We start from the raw sequence: 20,048 nt of genomic DNA, 5'->3' as shown, positions 1-20,048 counted from the left end.
CACATGTTTTTCTTTTTACATAATTGATGTCTGCATGGTGATGAGTGAAGGGTGTGTCAGTTGTTGTTGTTGTTTTTTTTCCTCTTTGATTTTTGCTGACGGGCATTTTATTTTAAGTGAGCCTAAAGAAAATTTTCTGTTTATGGGTTGAAGCAGATAATAAAGTATTTTGAATTGAATTGAAAGAGCTAGACAGAGTCCTGTAGATGTCATGTACCATGCCGCGTGCGTCAGGTTTGCCCGCAAGGCGCCGATGTGCAGCAGTCTGGAGGACGTGACGCAGACCTTCCAGGAGATCGGCAACTGTTTCCTCGTGCTCGGTCACTATGACTACGCGCGCGATTGCGGTAAAAAGTCACTGCAGGCCGCCACGCAGGCTAACCTCCCTTTCTTCCAGCAGCAAGCCTGGATCTTGATCGCCATTGCTGAAGGTTTGTGTGTGTGTGTGTGTGTTAGCTTGCTTGCGTGTGTGTGTGTGTGTGTGTTAGCTTGCTTGCGTGTGTGTGTGTGTGAGTGCCAGTCACGGTGCGTGTCAGTGTGTGTGTGTGTGTGTGCCCGGGTGTGTGTGTGTGTGTGTGTGTGTGTGTCAGTGTATGCGTGTGTGTTTGTGTGTGTGTGTGTGATTGCTGCTGATCATTTGTTTGTTTCCATTGTTTAAGACTTCATTTTGCATAGTTTTCTTTGTCGTTTCCTCTTAATGTTTATTTCTTACCTTTGTCATTTTTTTTTCTGTTTTCCTTTCTTTACTTTTCTTCTTTTTTTTTTCCTGTCTGTTTTATTCTTTCTATCCTGTCCTTTCTCTTTATTATATTCTTTGTGACTTATTCTTTCTCTCTCTTTTTTTCCCCCTTTTTTTCTCATTATTTCTTTTGCCTTTTCTGCCTGTCTGTATCTTTGACTGTCTGTCTAGAAGACTTGTACTAGTGGTTGTTTTGATTTGATTTGATTTGATACGGATATTTATATAACGCCTATCCTTGGTTGGAGAAACAAAGCTCTAAGCCCTTTACAAACACGGGGGTCATTTGCACAACAGGCTGCCTACCTGGGTAGAGTCGACTGACGGCTGCCATTGGGGCGCTCATCATTCGTTTCCTGTGTCATTCAGATTTCAGGCACGCACACATACACACTCACATGTAACGTTGTACGTGTATTACCGTTTTGTTTATTCACCCCCACCATGTAGGCAGCCATGCTCCGTTTTCGGGGGTGTGCATGCTGGGTCTGTTCTTGTTTCCATAACCCACCGAACGCTGACATGAATTACAGGATCTTTAACATGCGTATTTGATCTTCTGCTTGCGTACACACACAAAGGGGGTTCAGTTACTAGTAGGTCTGCACATACGTTGTTGACCTGGGAGATCGGGAAAATCACCACCCTTTTCCCACCAGAACCCGGGACCCTCAGATTGAAAGTCCAACGCTTTAACCCCTCGGCTGTTGCGTCCGTCAGCACGCACACATACACACACAGGCAGACACAGTTGTGGAATGAAGTCAGCTCTAAGCGCGCGCGCGCGCGCACACACACACACACACACACACACACACACACACACACACACACACACAACAATGATGATAAATAAGCAAATAAATGTATAACATGCAGACACACGTTCACACACACATACACACACACACACGTGCATAACAGATATGCAACAAACATGCAGTTTCACAGATATGAAAGCACAGATACACATAAACGTACACAAGCCCCAACACACACACACACACACACACACACACACACACACACACACACACACACATACACACACACACACATACACACATTACCCTGCACCCAGCCCCCCACACCCCCTCCTCCACACACTCATTTCCTCATTTCTAGGCTTCATATCGCAGCTTCCACGGCACCCCCCCCCCCACCCACACACACACACACCCCACACACACACACTTACTTGTACAAGCACACACACATACGCCCATACCCCCCACCCTCAACATGTATTATTTTTTATTTATTTTATTTTATTTTATTTTATTTATTTATTTATTCATTTATTTATTTTTAATTTTTGTTATTTTATTTCATTTTATTTTATTTTTCTCAAGGCCTGACTAAGCGCTAAGCGCGTTGGGTTACGCTGCTGGTCAGCGTATATGGATTTGACCGAACGCAGTGACGCCTCCTTGAGCTACTGATACTGATACTGACACTGACACTGACACTGAGGAATGAGTGGTTCCAGTCAAAGTGTGAAGTGATGCAGGGGCAGCCCAGTGGTTTGGTGTCGTGGCTGATTATGACAAGGCACCCACTGATCCTTTGAAGCGATGCTGACGACGTGTTTGTTTCAGCCAAGCTACAGAACCTGAAAGAAGCCTATAAAGCCTTCACTGGAGCCTTTCAGGTGGCACGGAAGAAAGGTCAGATGAAGTGATAATGATAATGGTGGTGGTGGTTGTAGTAGTTGTTGTTGTGGTGGCAGTAGTAGTCGTTGTTGTTGATGATGTAGTTGTAATCGTAGTTGTAGTAGTAGTGGTAATAATTATAATAACAATAACAATAATGATGATGATAGGCACTCTAAACACTTTACAGTGCAATCGTTCCAACAAGAATACATTACAATATGTTACACCATTCAAACATGCAGTCCAAACAATGTTGTTACAACGTGTCGTCTTCTTAGTTACCCATTACACACACTATCTCAGTATCTGTCTTTATAGTGCGCATACGCCCGCACGTGCACGTGCGCGCGCGCACACACACACACACGCACACACGCACACATTCCTACTCAAATAATGCCTACATGCTCATGATTATATGCAGTCAGTTTTCATGACATCGACTTAACGAAACAAACATAGGACTGTCTGTGTGTGAGTGTGTTCGTTTGATTTAAAAAAAAAAAAAAAAAAAAAAAAAGGTTCAAAGATTATCAAACCATTTATCATTGATTTTTGTTATTCACAATATATTTTGTTTGTGTCGGTATTGATATGTCTTAAGCAATCAACAGTGTGTGTGTGTTCGTGTGTGTGTGTGTGTGTGTGTTCGTGTGTGTGTGTGTGTGTGTGTGTGTGTGTTCTTCAGTTTTTAATGTCTTTTCACTTTCAAGTGACATTTTACATGAACATAATGTTGTGTGTGTGTGCGCGCGTGCGTGAGAAAGAGAGAGATAGAGAGGTGTGTGTGTGTGAATGTGTGTGCGTGCGTGCGTGCGTGTGTGTTGTGTGTGTGTGTGTGTGCCAGTATATTGTATACCCGTTTATCTCCGTGTGTGTGTGTGCGTTTGCGTTTGCGCGCGCGTCCGTCATGCACGCGTACACGAGGTGCAGATACCACAGACACACACACAAACGTACACGTTAAAGTTAACCCTTGCCTTACCATGTGTTGTGCTTCCCGGTGTGCCCAGGGGACAAGGACTCCCAGGACGCCATCAGAGGCGCCATGGACCACGTCAACCGGAAGATCAACCGCCTGCTCCGGAAGAAGTCGCTGGTCAACCAGCGCATGCTTCTCCGCAAGGCCAAGACCTTGACCCAGGACGACCTGTCGCCCTCCAAGCCCCCGGCAGCACGTCACGTGAGGCACAGGAAACAGCCAATCAGCAAGCAGAAGAAGGGAGAGGTGATGGCAGACACCGGATCCCGCGAGCAGTCTCGGGACAGGCCCAGATACCGGACACACGTCACTGCACAAGGCGTAGGAGTCGTGCCTGCGTCTGACGACGACGACGACGACGACTACGATGACGATTTCCACTCTGACGCGGAAGACGACTTTCATTACGCACGTGATGAACGCCCACGACCAGCGATGAATGACGTCACAACCTCCACCGAGAGAACAGCAGGAGGAGGAAAACCGTCGGTTAACGAGAACGACGACGAAGAACCGATAACGTTTTCTCTGCCTTGCCACCTCCTGTCCAATGATGACGATGATGATGATGATGACGATCTTCTCCACACAAACCGCAGTCAGTGGGAGGGAGAACCTCCACAGACCAGAGACAAGAGACTGGTACAGACAGAACGATCAAACAGAGGCAACCAGGCGACGACGCGAACAGAGAAGAGACACGGAGACAGAACCAGCGAGAGGCTCATCCAGACAGAGCGCGTGGAGAGAGACGAGGAGCGGCGGAGGTTTCGGCGGGAGGCGACGGTGGGATCCGTGAACGTCGACAACAATTCGTACCAGCAGTTCGCCAGAGACGCCTCATTCAACAGAGCCTCCACCCTCCGCGCGCATCAGATCTACGGCACCGGACGACAGAGCGCCGTCAGCAGACAGAGCGTGTGGAGCAGACAGAGCAGACACAGCCTGACCACTGGACATGATAGCATCGTCAGCAGACTGACCACCAAGCAGGAGAGGGGAGGGCCGACACTGGACAAGCCAGAGTCCCAACATGGCGGCAGTGTGTTAAAAAGAGGGGAGTCCCAACATGGCGGCGGTGTGCTGAAGGGAAGGGAGTCCCAGCATGGCGGCAGTGTGCTGAAAGAACGGGAGTCCCAACATGGCGGCAGTGTTCTGAAAGGAGGGGAGTCCCAACATGGCGGCAGTGTGTTAAAAGAACGGGAGTCCCAACAGGGAGGCAATATGCTGAAGGGAAGGGAGTCCCATCATGGCAGTGATGTGCTGAAGGGAAGGGAGTCCCAACATGGCGGCAGCGCACCGAAAGACAGAAAGTCAGAAGACGGTCGCTCACAACCTGACGTGCTGCGAAACGTTGAGCCTCTGCCGCCCATCACTGCCCGGCAAACAGTCACCGGGAGACAGCAACGCAGGGAACACAGAGACCTCACAGGAGGCTTGTTTCAGACGACGCTGTCTCCTAGACAAGAACAAACCGTGTCGCCAGAGCAGAAATACATAGCAGCTTCGATTCTGGATCAGAGATCACCTGCTTCACAAAAACAAACCGTCACCCTGCGAAACAAGAAACACGAAGAGACCAAGAAAGTGAAGAAATCAGAAGATGAGGACGATGCATTATATCAGGCTGAGAGTGTGAACACAGAAACAGAACGTGACCAGCAAGGAAACGATGACGTCCAATACACAGTGCTGAAGAGAAACACGGGGAAGAAAAACAGGAAGAAGGAAGGGTTCTGAACTTGAAGCACTCACAGCAAAGCGAATACGACGACAGTATGTTTGACCAGTCCCCACTCACCTACAAGTTACATCACCAGCAAGGTCGTCTGGATGATCGTCAAGATCTGGATGATGGTGATGACGCAAACACGCCACAGCTTACAGAACAACTGGACAGCTACCCACACCAACCCCAGAACGGAGATCGTAAGGACAATCTCAGACCTCTCACGAGAGAACAAGATGTCAACGTTGAAGCGAGTACCAACACTGAATTTCAGTCTGAAGTCGCTGACGTTGATAACGCCCAACAGTTAGATGCCGCCGAGCAAGAAAGTAACACCACACACCAGGCTGAAGTCACTGAAATTACAGAGGACAATCAACGAACATACAACACTGAAACTGAAGAGAATACAATTCAAGAAACAAACAGTGCTGATGACCAAGTGGAAGACACTCAACAAATACCAGTTCCGGAACATCAAAACAACCTCACCGAGCGACAAGATTTCGCTGATCACGAAGCTAAAAGCACAGAGGAATCAGATGTTCCTGAGCACAGAGATCCTGGTGCTGAGCAAACAGAGGAAGAAACAGGTGCCACGGAGCAGCCAGGTATGGGAGACCACCACAGCAAGGGAAGACAATCACACGTTGATGGGAACACACCTGGTGTGTCGGGTCAGTCCAACACCCCTGACAGTCCCACTGGCAAAACAGGTGGGTGTCACAATGACACAGCACACACAGCACCAGAGATTTCTGATGGACCCGGTGCACAGGACAACACGACAGACGTGCATGGCTCTTCTTTCCTGGATGGGCCAGCCACCACAAACCGTGCGTCAAACATGCAGGGCACACATAGTACAGACGGAGCAAAGACTGAGCCACACAGTGGACAGCAGACAGCAGACCCACCAGCCGGCTGTTCTGGAACTCCAGAAGACAGCACCCAGGACAGTGTGACAGAGCTCAGGGTACGTTCTGGTGGCCGACTGTCTAACACCCCCACCACGGTCCTTCCAGTGACGTCACAGAACCTGATCGGTGACGAATCAGCTGATCGTGACGTAGGAGAGGAACTCACCATTGACGTCATCAGTGGAACAGAGTCAGTGCAGCACCCTGCAGACGCTGGTGAGGAACTGGGACACAGCTCACAGCCTTTGACTGACGGAGATAACACCCAGCCTCGGGCTGCTCAAAGTGACATGGAATCTCAAACTGCCAAAGATAGCACAGAACCTCAGTCTGCCACGATAAGCGTACAACCTCAAGACGATGAAAGTAACCCAGAACCTCAAAGCGCCGAGGACAACACAGTACCTCAAGATGCTGAAAGTAACCCAGAACCTCAAAGTGCCAAAGACAACGCAGAACCTCTGCCCGCTACTAAACACGGTCTCGCCTTACTTTCTGGTGAGCAGACCTCCAGACACGGCTCCTCACCAACAGAGGTTCGTGAAGGCAGCAACAGAAGACGGGCAGGGCAGGTTCCAAATGAGGACCGTACAGGCAACACGGCTGAAGGGGAACAGGAGTTACCGACAAAGGACACCACAGTCGAATCACAGCCAAATACCCCACGGTCAGCACACGCTGCGGAGGCACTCTCACCACCACCCTACAGCCAGACTGTGGCGGAGTCTAGCTTACAGTTCCCTTCAGTAGCGGAAGGCGTGGAACAGAGCGGTCGGTCACAGGACGACACGTACAGTCAGACTCATCACGTCACAGGCTCAGACACGGCGCATGGCAACCGAACCAAAACCGACCAGGAGACAACAAGTGAAATCGGAGACAGGTGCCACGCGCGAGCTGACATCCCGCCAAGGTCAAGGCCGCAGACTGTTGGAAGCTGGGTGAAGGTCAACTGAAACTCATTGACAAACTGGCCAGAACTGATTGAAAACAACAAGACTGTTGCAAGCTCTGTGATGGTCAACTCAAGAATACACGAGTATTTGTTCACCATGACGATATGGATGCAGGAATTGCAGTTCTTGAATTCTTTCCCCCAAAAATAATGGGTTAAAAATGGGGCGTCTGGGTTTGTTCCGAATGTACCTTTTATTTTACTTGTGTGCAAGCTTAACTGGTAGTATAAGCTGCATCTGACCAGAAGTTGTGTACCTTTTGTATGGAGAGAGTTACCACTCTATTGTTTGTTGATTCTATGTGTAAGCTTTTTCCCCCCTCCAAAATCGTATAAAATGAAATATAAAATATAAAAAATCTAATCTCTAAAAAAGTAGTTCTTACCAAAATGTAACAATTGCATATATACCTGCACATTTGTCAACTTTGAGTAGACATAAACACATTGTAAATAACGTACGTGCGTGTATGTGTGTGCCGGTGCCAGTGTACGCACACACAAGAACGCGCAAGTGTGGGTGGGTGATGGTGTGTACGAACGCGCGTGCATGTGAATGGATCGCTCGCATGCATGTAGTGAAGGCATTTTGCATGTATATGAGGGATATGCATATATACACACATTATACATACATATATATATGAATTTTTCTTTGACGATTGTATGTATACTCTGTTATGTACTCTTCATGTAAGCACTATACTTAAGTTGTATATGTTAAGAACACGTCAGCAGTCATGGAGGTTAAAGTCGACGCCCCCCGCCCCCCACCCCCTGCACCCCCCTCCCACCCCCACCCCCACCCCCATCCCCCTCCCCCTGAGCCAAAAGAGCCACCAGAACGCCAAGGAAGGCTCTGAGTGGTCTACGGGAGGTAATCCATTTACATCCAGAAGACAGTATGAATCGTCTCCTCTGCCGAGAACATTTTACTCTGTTCAGTTTCTCAAGGTGTCGTCTCTCCCTTCGTACAAATCCATATTCGATACAACACATCTGCTGACCAGATGCCTCACCAGCAGAATAATTCAACGCGCTTAGTCGGTCATTGAGTGCATGCGTATTTGTGTACCTATCGGAGTGGATTTCTTCCTCATAATAATTATTGACAGAGGACAACATTTATGTTGCCATGAGTTCTTATTTCAGTTCGCCAAATGAATGCTGCACATGGACCTCGGTTTATCATCTACCGGAATGACTAGATGATCAACTTCATTTTCCCGAAAAAGAAACGCGTCATTTGTAACTTTGCCGGGAGGGCCACTTGTGAGAGAGTAGTGGGGGGAATAGGAGTGGTGGTGATGGTGACTGGTGTTTGCTCACACACACACAAGAAATATACACACGTGAATGAATGCCAGCGTGTTTAGTGAATGCCAATGCATTTATTATTTAATTTATTCGGTTTGCTTGTTTAAAAAAAAAAATTATCATTATCATTATCGATATTACCATTGTTATTTATTTTTTCAGGCCTCCAGGCCTAGTAATTATAGTGTAGCGTCTATGATTTTTCCAGACGCAGTCAGTGGCACCTTGTGAAACAAACTTTTTTTTCCTCTCGCCGAGTGTACAATGGGAGGCAGTCCACGAACATCCACAAGATAGTATTAATCGTCTCCCTTAGACCCGGAATAAATACGTTCACTTTGTGTGTGTAAGATTTTTATCAATTAATAATATTCACATTATCATATATATATTATATATATATATATTATATAGAGAGATAGATGGATAGATATAAGTGTTATTAGTGGCACCACTAGTGACGAAAAAAAAGGGGGAAAAAAACACTTCAGAAAGTGAAGGGAAAAAATATGACAAAACATAAAAACCAGTTCTGGTTACAGGTTTTCAACATTTCAACAACAAATAAAAAATGAATGAGGTTTGTCTTATACTTAGGTCAAGATCGCAAAGAGTGTGCTATGTCTCAATGTCTTTTTTTTTCTGTGTGTGTGTGTTGTTGTTGTTGTTAATCACTACACTGATGTGACACAAAGACTGATTTTGTGAATGAGCAGTAGTACTTGTATGGGTTTTGTAAACATATATGCATGTATATCTAATTACCTCTGGAAATTTTCATTGGATGTAAGGAATGGTAAAAGCTATTCCCTGTGTGTCATAGTTCATACCCAGAGCTAAACAAAGTTAACATCTCCTCCACCCTTTGTTTCATCTGCTGGGACTTTTCCAGACAAAGCTGTCATCTCTTTGTCTCATCTGCTAAGACTTTTCCAAACAAAGCTGTCATCTCTTTGTGTCATCTGCTAAGACTTTTCCAAACAAAGCTGTCATCTCTTTGTGTCATCTGCAAAGACTTTTCCAAAGAAAGCTTCATCTCTTTGTGTCATCTGCAAAGACTTTTCCAAAGAAAGCTTCATCTCTTTGTCTTATCTGCTAAGACTTTTCCGAACAAAGCTGTCATCTCTTCGTCTTATCTGCTAAGACTTTTCCAAACAAAGCTGTCATCTTTGTCTCATCCACTAAGACTTTTCCAAAGAAAGCTTCATCTCTGTGTCATCTGCAAAGACTTTTCCAAAGAAAGCTTTATCTCTTTGTCTTATCTGCTAAGACTCTTCCGAACAAAGCTGTCATCTCTTCATCTCATCTGCTAAGACTCTTCCAAACAAAGCTGTCATCTCTTTGTCTCATCCGCTAAAACTTTTCCAAACAAAGCTGTCATATATTTGTCTCATCCGCTAAGACTTTTCCGAACAAAGCTGTCATCTCTTCGTCTCATCTAAGACTTTTCCGAACAATGCTGTTCTCTCTTTATCTCATCTGCTGGGGCCTCAAGCCAGTCTACCAAGAGTTGTGAAGCAGGTTTCTATCTCAAAAGCAGTTACTGGAACTCTGTTCTAATACACGGCTACACTGTTTTGTGTAGGTTAACAAGTTAAAGGTCCCATATGGTGCCATAGCCTTTTATGGCCGTCGGAGTTATGAATTCATATCCACTGCCTCTTGGGCTTAGCATAGAATTCAGGGCCCTATTAACTTCTCCCACCAATTTAACTCTTTCCATACGAACGGCGAAAGATGACGTTAACAGCGTTTCACCCCAATTACCATCATCAAAATATTGAAGCGGAAGGCTCTTATACTGAAGACGTGAATGTTGACAAAGAATACCAGAATTCTGACGATGGAAGCTAAAGGTTGGGTCATTCAGACACCCACTGGACATCCGAGGGGTCTGTGTAGAGGAGAAGAGAGGACTGGTCATACTGAGTGAGTTAATCTTCCCCATCTGAAGTTGGATACCCATTCACACATGGGTAGAGTGAGGAAAATCGGAGTTAAGTGCCTTTTCCATGGACACAACACCGTGCCGAAACCCTGATCGCTAGTGAAGACTGCATCTCAAGTTCAAAGCCTTACTTTCCTTGGTGAAGTTTTTCATAATACTGCTCACATTGGCCTTTCCGTAGCTTTCCATTGTTATATTAAGACCAAAAAAACCCAACAAAAAACCCCTCCAACCTTTCTGCATGTGTGTGCGCGCATATGCATGGATTGTTTGTATGCAGGCCAAGGGAAGAAGTGACTGCAACAGGGAAAGCAAAAGAAAAAGTGACAGGTGAAAATTTTTTTTAAAGCAATAATGGATTGGACTGACAAAATATATTATTTTAACCCTTTCAGTGCCACACTTACCTTATATTCAGTGACAACTATTTGAAAAGAGATGTTTTGGTCATGGAAGGTCAATTTTTTGGGGAAAAAAAAAATTCTAGCAGACAAAAAACTAGAGAAGTATAAATAACCTATACTTTCCTGAAAGGAAAATGAACACACTATCCAGTCATGGCAATTTCACATAATTTTAATGCTCTTCTGATAGGAAAATTCCTGCAATATCATCGTCCAAAATTTCTGTCCTGGGTCTCCTTTAACAGTTTTAATTATGCTTGTTGTAACAAATACATGATCGGTCAAACCAACAGGACTTTGATTCAAACATTCAGAAAATTATCTAAGGATTATAACCACACTCTTTCTCTCAAACACATACATTCAACCATAAAAGACAGCACGCATTTTGTACAAGATCATTTTTTTTATTGTTCATAGACATATGACAGCTGTAAAGAAGTTCTCATCTAGCCAGGACAACCGACAGTCCAACGCTAACTCTTGACATCCACGTTTGTACACCTACACTAACCAGTGCCACACTCAAAAGTTATCATGGGCGGAAGGGGAGAGAGAGGAAACCGAAAAAAAAAAAGAGGACACAACCATTAACACAAAAAGTGATCCATACACAATATCTACAACATTTCAATTGGTACCCTAGAACGTCCATATAAGTAGTCAGTATGACAAACATCAGGGAAATGAAAAACACAATGCATGTCTCGTCCACTCGCGAGATTCAAGTATTCTGGCCACTGTGTACAATACATCAGAGACAGACAGACAGAAAGAATGAAGGATAGTGAGAGAAAGAGCGAGAAAGAGAAAGAGCTGGAAATCAGATCTCAAACAGGAGTGCATAAAGTGTGAGGACACGACCGATATATCCAGTGAGACAGAGAGACGGACAGCCAGAGAAGCATATAGACACAACTGCCACTGATCAGTACAAACTGAATCAATCAACATTCACACACACACACTGACAAGTGCACACTGTATCAGTGGAAACGCACACAGATACACACCCAAACACGCCAGTTTAATGCGCAAGAGGTATATGGTGAGAACAAGGTTTTGCGTTGATCATGTATTTTATATATATATATATATAATATAGCAAGCAACACAGTGTACACAATGCTTCTTCACGACAACCATCATAGTGGGACACAAAAACACAGCACAGAAAAGGAGTGCACACACATTCACACACAGTACAGACGGACAGGCAAACTTACATACAATGAATATTTTCAGACAATAACCCACACACCCCAACAACACACACCAACGGCTGAGATGTATCTTGGTACATATTGACAGGCAGATTTACATACACTGAATATTTCTGACCCCCCCCCCCCCCCCTCTCCAAACACGCATACACACACCAACAAGTGAGATATATCTTGGTACATACAGACTGGCAGATTTACATACACTGAACAATTTCTGACAAATCCCCCCCCCCCCCCCCCTTAAAAAATGATAGATATCTGGGTTCAAACAGACGGGCAGATGTACAAAAACTGACCAGTTCCTGAATCCTTCCCAACCTTCCACTTCATGCACTGACACACTCCCAAGGAGTGAGATATCTTGGTCTGACACCAGCGATGACATCCAGTCACCACACAGATGGCATGGACCAGGCACAGTCCCTGTGGTCAACACCACCTGTCTATAAGCACTCATCCCTAACCCCTCCCTCTCCACATCTTGGTCAGACATCCTCCAAACCCCACCCCCACTTGAAACCCTCCATCAGCCTCCCTTTCTATGGTGATGGGATGTGTAATCAAACTTCATGACTGTACAGTATACGCTCTGTGTGTGTGTGAGAGAGAGAAGTATTTCTTCAGTGACATTTCCATAAAATAAAATTCCCACACACTGAATGCTGACATTGAACAAAAGTATTCTGTTTGCACAGACAACACCCAAACATACACACTTTTAAGTTTACTATATGACATGACAGTATATGACTTGCGTCGTTGTGTTCACACACACACACTTTGTAAATCACCAAATAATTCTTCTACATTGTCACCTCCAAATTTGTCATTTTTTCTGATTTTACCATCTGAATGATAAAAAAAAAAAAAAAAATGTTCAATGCTTTTGTTATGTGTTCTTTTCCATTTATTGAAAGCTAACAAACAAAATCGCTTTCACAATCCATTTATAAACCTTGTGTATGGTAGTATCTACCAGTCTATTCCTTTTATGTTTGCATGAAAAATATGCAATTATATATTTTTTTTTTTTTTCAAAGAAAAAAGAAAACTAAAATATCGCCTGCACAGTATACTTCAAGAGTCAAATACTTCCCACACATAATTAACATGATGTGTAAACAGATAACTCATTAAAAAGGAAACCTATTTGGAAAAAAAAAAAAAAAAACCTTTTTCGAAAATCACACACACACACACACATTTATCAACATACACGCCAACAATCCAATCACATCAACACAATCAGTGCTGCAGTTTGTTTCAAAGTATCTTACTCTCAATGAAGCTGAGTGTGGAACCAACTTTTCAAAAATTTTCGTAGACACTTGGAGAAAGCCACAATCCTGTTAAACACCCTCACCTGTAGGGTATGCACTCTAACATGGAGGTGGAAGAACAAAAAAAGGAGGGGGGGGTGGGGGTGCGCAGGCAGTTCTGGCAGTTACTGTATGTACATATCTAAGCTGGCAGTTTAGCAGGATTGGAAAACGTCTTCGGTTTCAGTTTAACAGCTTTCCACTTTACGCTACTATAGTTTAGACCTGTGCCCACCAACAACACATAGAGCCCTGGAACAGGTGGGGGTGGGCAATGTGAACCTCATGGTCAGCGTACTGGCCATCACAAATACCACCACCTAAACGTTCACACATGTATGCACACCCACACACTAAATGCACAACCTTCTGCTCACTGTCTCACCTACTCGTGCCAAGGATGCAAGCAATGCCACAAAATGCAGTTATATATATATATATATATATATATATATATATATATATATATATTATATATATATATATATATATATATATATATATATATATATTATATATATATATATATATATATATATATACCCCAGTGTTGTATCTGCCCAGGGAAATGCCCGACCTCAGAGATTCTTGCCCCTAAACCCAAACACAAGGATTCCCTTGAAAGCAAAACCACACCCAGCACTGCTACTGTCCAGCAAAGTGAAGTCCATGAACAGTCCATGAAGAGCAATCAGACAATGTTCATGGAGGAGGAGGACACAAGTGAAGTCCATGAAGAGCAATCAGACGATGTTCATGAAGGAGGACACAAGTGAAGTCCATGAACAGTCCATGAAGAGCAATCAGACAATGTTCATGGAGGAGGAGGACACAAGTGAAGTCCATGAACAGTCCATGAAGAGCAATCAGACAATGTTCATGGAGGAGGAGGACACAAGTGAAGTCCATGAACAGTCCATGAAGAGCAATCAGACAATGTTCATGAAGGAGGAGGACACAAGTGAAGTCCATGAACAGTCCATGAAGAGCGATCAGACAATGTTCATGAAGGACACAAGTGAAGTCCATGAACAGTCTATGAAGCGCAATTAGACAATGTTCATGGAGGACACAAGTGAAGTCCATGAACAGTCCATGAAGAGCAATCAGACAATGTTCATGAAGGACACAAGTGAAGTCCATGAACAGTCCATGAAGCACAATCAATGTTCATGGAGGACACAAGTGAAGTCCACGAACAGTCCATGAAGAGCAATCAATGTTCATGAAGGAGTAGGACACAAGTGAAGTCCATGAAGAGCAATCAGACAATGTTCATGAAGGAGGAGGACACAAGTGAAGTCCATGAACAGTCCATGAAGCGCAATCAATGTTCATGAAGGACACAAGTGAAGTCCACGAACAGTCCATGAAGAGCAATCAGACAATGTTCATGAAGGACACAAGTGAAGTCCATGAAGAGGAATCAGACAATGTTCATGGAGGACACAAGTGAAGTCCATGAACAGTCCATGAAGAGCAATCAGACAATGTTCATGGAAGAGGACACAAGTGAAGTCCATGAAGAGCAATCAGTGTTCATGAAGGACACAAGTGAAGTCCATGAACAGTCCATGAAGAGCAATCAATGTTCATGAAGGAGTAGGACACAAGTGAAGTCCATGAAGAGCAATCAGACAATGTTCATGAAGGAGGAGGACACAAGTGAAGTCCATGAACAGTCCATGAAGCGCAATCAATGTTCATGAAGGACACAAGTGAAGTCCATGAACAGTCCATGAAGAGCAATCAGACAATGTTCATGAAGGACACAAGTGAAGTCCATGAACAGTCCATGAAGAGCAATCAGACAATGTTCATGAAGGACACAAGTGAAGTCCATGAACAGTCCATGAAGCGCAATCAATGTTCATGAAGGACACAAATGAAGTCCATGAACAGTCCATGAAGAGCAATTAGACAATGTTCATGGAGGAGGACACAAGTGAAGTCCATGAAGAGCAACCAGACGATGTTCATGAGAGGAGGACACAAGTGAAGTCCATGAACAGTCCATGAAGAGCAATCAGACAATGTTCATGAAGGAGCAGGACACAAGCCAGGTGGTGTAACTGCTGTGTCACAGAGCACAGATCCCAACAGCTCTCAGTCCTCCCTCCTCTTACAGGCACACACAGTTCCAGGCACACAAGTTCACCAACAAGTTCTGATGCATGAAGGAGCAGAGTAACAGAAAGCAAAACCGAGTGAGGAAAAGGGGGCGAAAAAGGAACCAACTATAATTAAACCACACTGGTAACACACCCTCAATCCCAACTACGGCCTCTCCAATCCTTCCATCCAAACAACAAGGGAAAAAAATACCACCACCACAGCTGGAACCTTTACCAAGGACACAGCTTTGGTGGTACTGAGTGGGGAGAGACAGTGACTGCCTCTCTTGCTGCTGGTTGAACATGGATACACTGACGGCAGGACGCGTCTTTGAACACCACCATAGAAAGTGTCAAGACCACTGACACAACTAGTTACAGCATCAACACTTGCTCAGCATTTTTTCTTTTCTTTTTTTCTTCTTCTTTTCTTTTTTTTTCCCCATGTCTTTCCACTTTAATTCATATCAAAACAACCATTCCCTCAGAAACAACACAATACCTTTCAACAGGACACCAGAGCTCATCAACTGGACACACCCAACCTTTCTTTTACATAACGATAATAGAAAATTTCACAATGTCTGAGTTTTGAAGTCTGCTTACGCTCAAGTGGGCAGCTTAGAAAAGAAAGCAGTTCTGATATGTTCACAACTCTCACGAATCTTACAACTATCCAAGGTAGAAAAAAATAACAGATCACATCAGCAAACAAACGGAAAAAAAGGACAACCAGTAAAGACAAAAGCAGTTCTGGCAAGTGCTTGAAACACTGAAACCGTTTGTTTTCTTGCTAAAGCTCCACCCAGAAAACAAGGGGGTGGGGGAAACAAACACACACACACCTCAACATGCACAACAGCAAAGTTTGGGCCACGCAGGGAATGTGGCCCCTATGCTGAGTCCAGACAGGGGAAGAAGAGAAGACTGAACTGAGCGACAGCAGCAGAACAATGCAGAAACAACCGAGTATTTCTGATAGGAGGACAGGAGGACAAGAGGTATGGTTTGTTAACTGTGTAAAGGCCCACAGCATTTTGCCTGGACAACAAAGTTAAAACATTGGTAGCTATCAAATATATAGATGCACAGCATCTTACCTGCACAACAAAGTTAACGGCTGCAACAAAAACCTCAGCTGTAAACCTAACCCATTTTCATGTATGCCTAATCCACTCAAAATGTACGTCAAAGAAAGGCTTTCCTACACACAAGACAAGACAGCACCATCATACACATTTCTTTTTCTCCAGCACACCCAACACATCTCTCAGTCACATATTTGAACAGTCAGATACATGCACAGGCACACACTGATTCGCCCAGACAATGTGTACACATGTAAGCACACATTACTGCAGACACATAATGCACTTGCACAACACACACACCACACACACACACACAACTTAAGTCCCTGCTTAGGGTATACACTGCCAATGACAACTCATGGACACACTTCACATAAATACAAGCCTATCAATGATTCATTAACTTTTACAACTCACACACACGCATCAAAACCACATCCACATCATTTCTCCCTTCTTTAAAACAAAGAAAAGAAAAGAACTAAAACAAAACCAAAACAAAAAAGCACAACCACAAACCATATCCAAAGAAAAACATACGTCTAAAAAAAAAAATTATATGTATATAAATGACTGATGATTCATTCAGACATTACACAATTAACAAAAACACACAGAAAAAAAATCAAGAGGAAGAGTGAAAGGCTGGGGAGAGAGGGGGGGGGGGAGAGAGAGAGAGAGAGAGAGAAGAGGGGAAAGTAGGAAGGGTGTGGGGGACAGACAGACAGCCATGCCCGTTGCAGTGACCCTACTTCATCCACACCCACCAGTGAGATCATCTGTCTGCCTACCTGCATCACGCCTTGTCAACACACCGACCCAACGCCAAGACAGCAAGACAGGACACATGATATACACATAACAGTTCACCTCCTCAACACATCACCACAGAAGATACACAATTTATGTTCAGAAATATCAAGTTGAAAATTACAATTTCAAACAAAGGAAAATAAAAATGAAGAGAGACATGGAAAAAACAAATTCTTGGATTTACTCTTGCGTGTTATTGACTCTTTTTTTCATATCTATTTAAAAATAATCTATACATTTGAGACATCATCTGTCAGTGTAAATTTGATGTTTGACAAGGAGAGGTCCAGGAGCAGAAACTGTCTCTGCTGCTGACTGAACACCACGATGACCATGTTAAACACATGCACAACACATGTGCATGCAAGTAGACTCACATCCACACAAGCACATTTATAAAACTAAGTAAGTGTAAGCTCTGTTTCATCTGTTAAGCGTGTAAAGACTGTGACTCTGCCTTGTTGGTGTATCTGATAAAAAAAAAAAAAAAAAAAAAAAATGATCACTATGAAACAATGTCTGTGTGGTTGTATTGCCACATATTTCAAAATTATTCAATCTCCTGACGGTGACTGCCAATACAGACTGAAAAGTGGGGCTGTATAACCACCAGAAACAAATCAAACTTTCACCAAACAATGTTTATCTCACAAAAAAGAAAAAATATCGATACATCTGCCTGCCCCACATCCAGTTCAACAGAAGAAAACGCACCGTGCCAAACTGGGACTTTTCCCCCCACAGCTCCAGGAATCACAGCCTGCTTCAACCAGTCAGCAGACGCTGAAAGGTTCCACAATGACAGACGAGTGCTGAGCATGCTGAAAAGCAGAGTGCCAGAGATGGTTCTGCACACTGCACTCTTTCTCCGGGGAATTCCCCTTTCCATGAGAGAAGCATGGTGTGGAACCCTGCCACCTATCACCAGTTCTTTACCGGTACTGTTGTTTTCCCTGGAACTTCATTATCATACAAGTACACACGTTCTGTACTTCCATGTGCAGTCCATGTATGTGTGTGAGCCACAACTTAAACCCAAGCCAAACAGAGACGGTGACCAGGACTTCCCCCAACCCAAATCAGCCAGGACACAGCCAGGACCATCCTCAGATCACCAGCCAGGACTACACCCTCACAGGGCATCAAGACCAACGTCTCGACCCTACCACCCTTCACGGAGAAAGACCACAGTGAAGACCCCCCTCAGACCGTCAGCCAGGACTACAACCTCACAGGGCATCAGGACCAACACCTCGACCACACCACCCTTCACGGAGAATGACCACAGCCATGAACAACTTGACCTTAAGGGCAGGTTGCCAACAGGTTGTTAAAACTCACCACCACAGAGTGGCACAAAGTCCAACGAAGTGCAAGATACACTGCAGTCATAATCACTGGCAGCTTTGCTAACTGTTTGGCTTGGGCTTACGACTAATTTCTGTTGGTAAAAACAACAAAAAGAAAGGTCTGTTATTCCACTGCCATGTTTCAGCAACTAATTTTTCTTGTCAACAAAGAAAAAAAAAAAAAAAAAAGAAAAGTTTGTCATTCTACTACCATGTCTCAAAACAGTGTGTTAGTAGTGAATTCAGTGGTTAGTAAGTTTCACTGCCTCCCCCCCCCCCCCCCATCTTTCTCCACAGAGCCATTCACACTGCAGAGCAACAATGCGATAAGCCACAATTACACCAATGTACACATGATTACACACACACATACACACACACACACAGCCACACACAATATGTCCGCTATGTACAACAACACCTACCCTCAGTCCACGGCCACTGTTGGCCAGTCCAAGGTGGTGCCTCTCTTTTTGATAACACCTCCCCTCCCACCCCCAACCACTCCCCCCCATACAGTTTTAACCGATATATATTTGGAGAGACAAGTACACAACAATCATCATCTGTGCAAGCCAGTACACGTCATAAAGTAGGAATGACTGTCATTAAAATCAGAGGTAGCAGATGGGTCTAAAAAGTCAAGACAAAAAAAAGAAAAAAAAAATATAAAAAAAAAAATCATGGTACACTGTATTTCATTCAAAACACAAACAAAAAAACCAACCAAACAAAAACTTTGGGATTTATAAACATGATCATTAAAAAAAAAAAAAAAGGATTTGTAAAGGCAGTTTCTTTTTTTTTTTTTTTTTTTTTTTAAGACAGATGAAAAAAAGGCTGTACCATTGATGGATAAAGCATACAAGGTAAAACTCACTCTGATCCACACAGGTAAAGGTTGCATCTGACACGTGATGACGGCCTTATTAGGAAGAACCAGGCAAAGGGCTTTACAAGGGACAGAACTATTGATCAACACCCACAGATCCAGGGCCACTAACTCTAGGCTTATTGCTGAAGGGTTCCGCCGGCAAACACTGACCACTGGCCACAGGGGGGCACCACAGACAACGCACACACACACATACACACACACACCAAGGGGCATCATCCACAGTGTTGGTCGACAAGGTTACCTCAGGAAACTGACCACGAACAACGGAAGTCACGCCAGCAGAGTAATGCTTAGTGAAAGGAAAAAAATATCGCTCATAAACACAGTCTTGGGAGTCGTTCTTAGTCACAAAGCAAATAAATGAACGAATAAATAAAATCAGTCGATGAATACACGTATAAATCAGGAGAAGAGGAAGACCAAGTGATGGCGAGTGAGAAAAGCGGGTGACGAAAAATGGCGGACAAGAGACAAGCATAAACTCCCGTGCTCGAGAACAGCACAATTTCTCAACAATGGTGATGATGAAGAGCCCCCCCCCCCCCCCCCCAACCCCTCCCTGCCCACCCATATCCCCCCCTCCTCCAAA

At 44.1% G+C, this 20,048-nt stretch overlaps 1 protein-coding gene across 1 annotated transcript in view; it reads left to right on the top strand.

Moving 5' to 3' along the window:
* The window catches only part of LOC143276630 (uncharacterized), a 37,890-nt gene extending 32,774 nt beyond the window's left edge, over positions 1-5,116 (top strand). Inside the window, exons 12-14 of the mRNA XM_076581247.1 lie at positions 235-431; positions 2,338-2,406; positions 3,408-5,116. Of these exons, the coding sequence (XP_076437362.1) occupies positions 235-431; positions 2,338-2,406; positions 3,408-5,116 (1,975 nt within the window). The remainder of the gene's footprint in view (positions 1-234; positions 432-2,337; positions 2,407-3,407) is intronic.
* The last annotated feature ends 14,932 nt before the right edge of the window (positions 5,117-20,048 follow it).

This window comes from Babylonia areolata, chromosome 32 (assembly GCF_041734735.1).
Source record: "Babylonia areolata isolate BAREFJ2019XMU chromosome 32, ASM4173473v1, whole genome shotgun sequence".
Lineage (NCBI taxonomy): Eukaryota > Metazoa > Mollusca > Gastropoda > Neogastropoda > Buccinidae > Babylonia > Babylonia areolata.
Note: the sequence above shows the minus strand (reverse complement) of the source record. Positions and strands in the feature narration are given on the sequence as shown.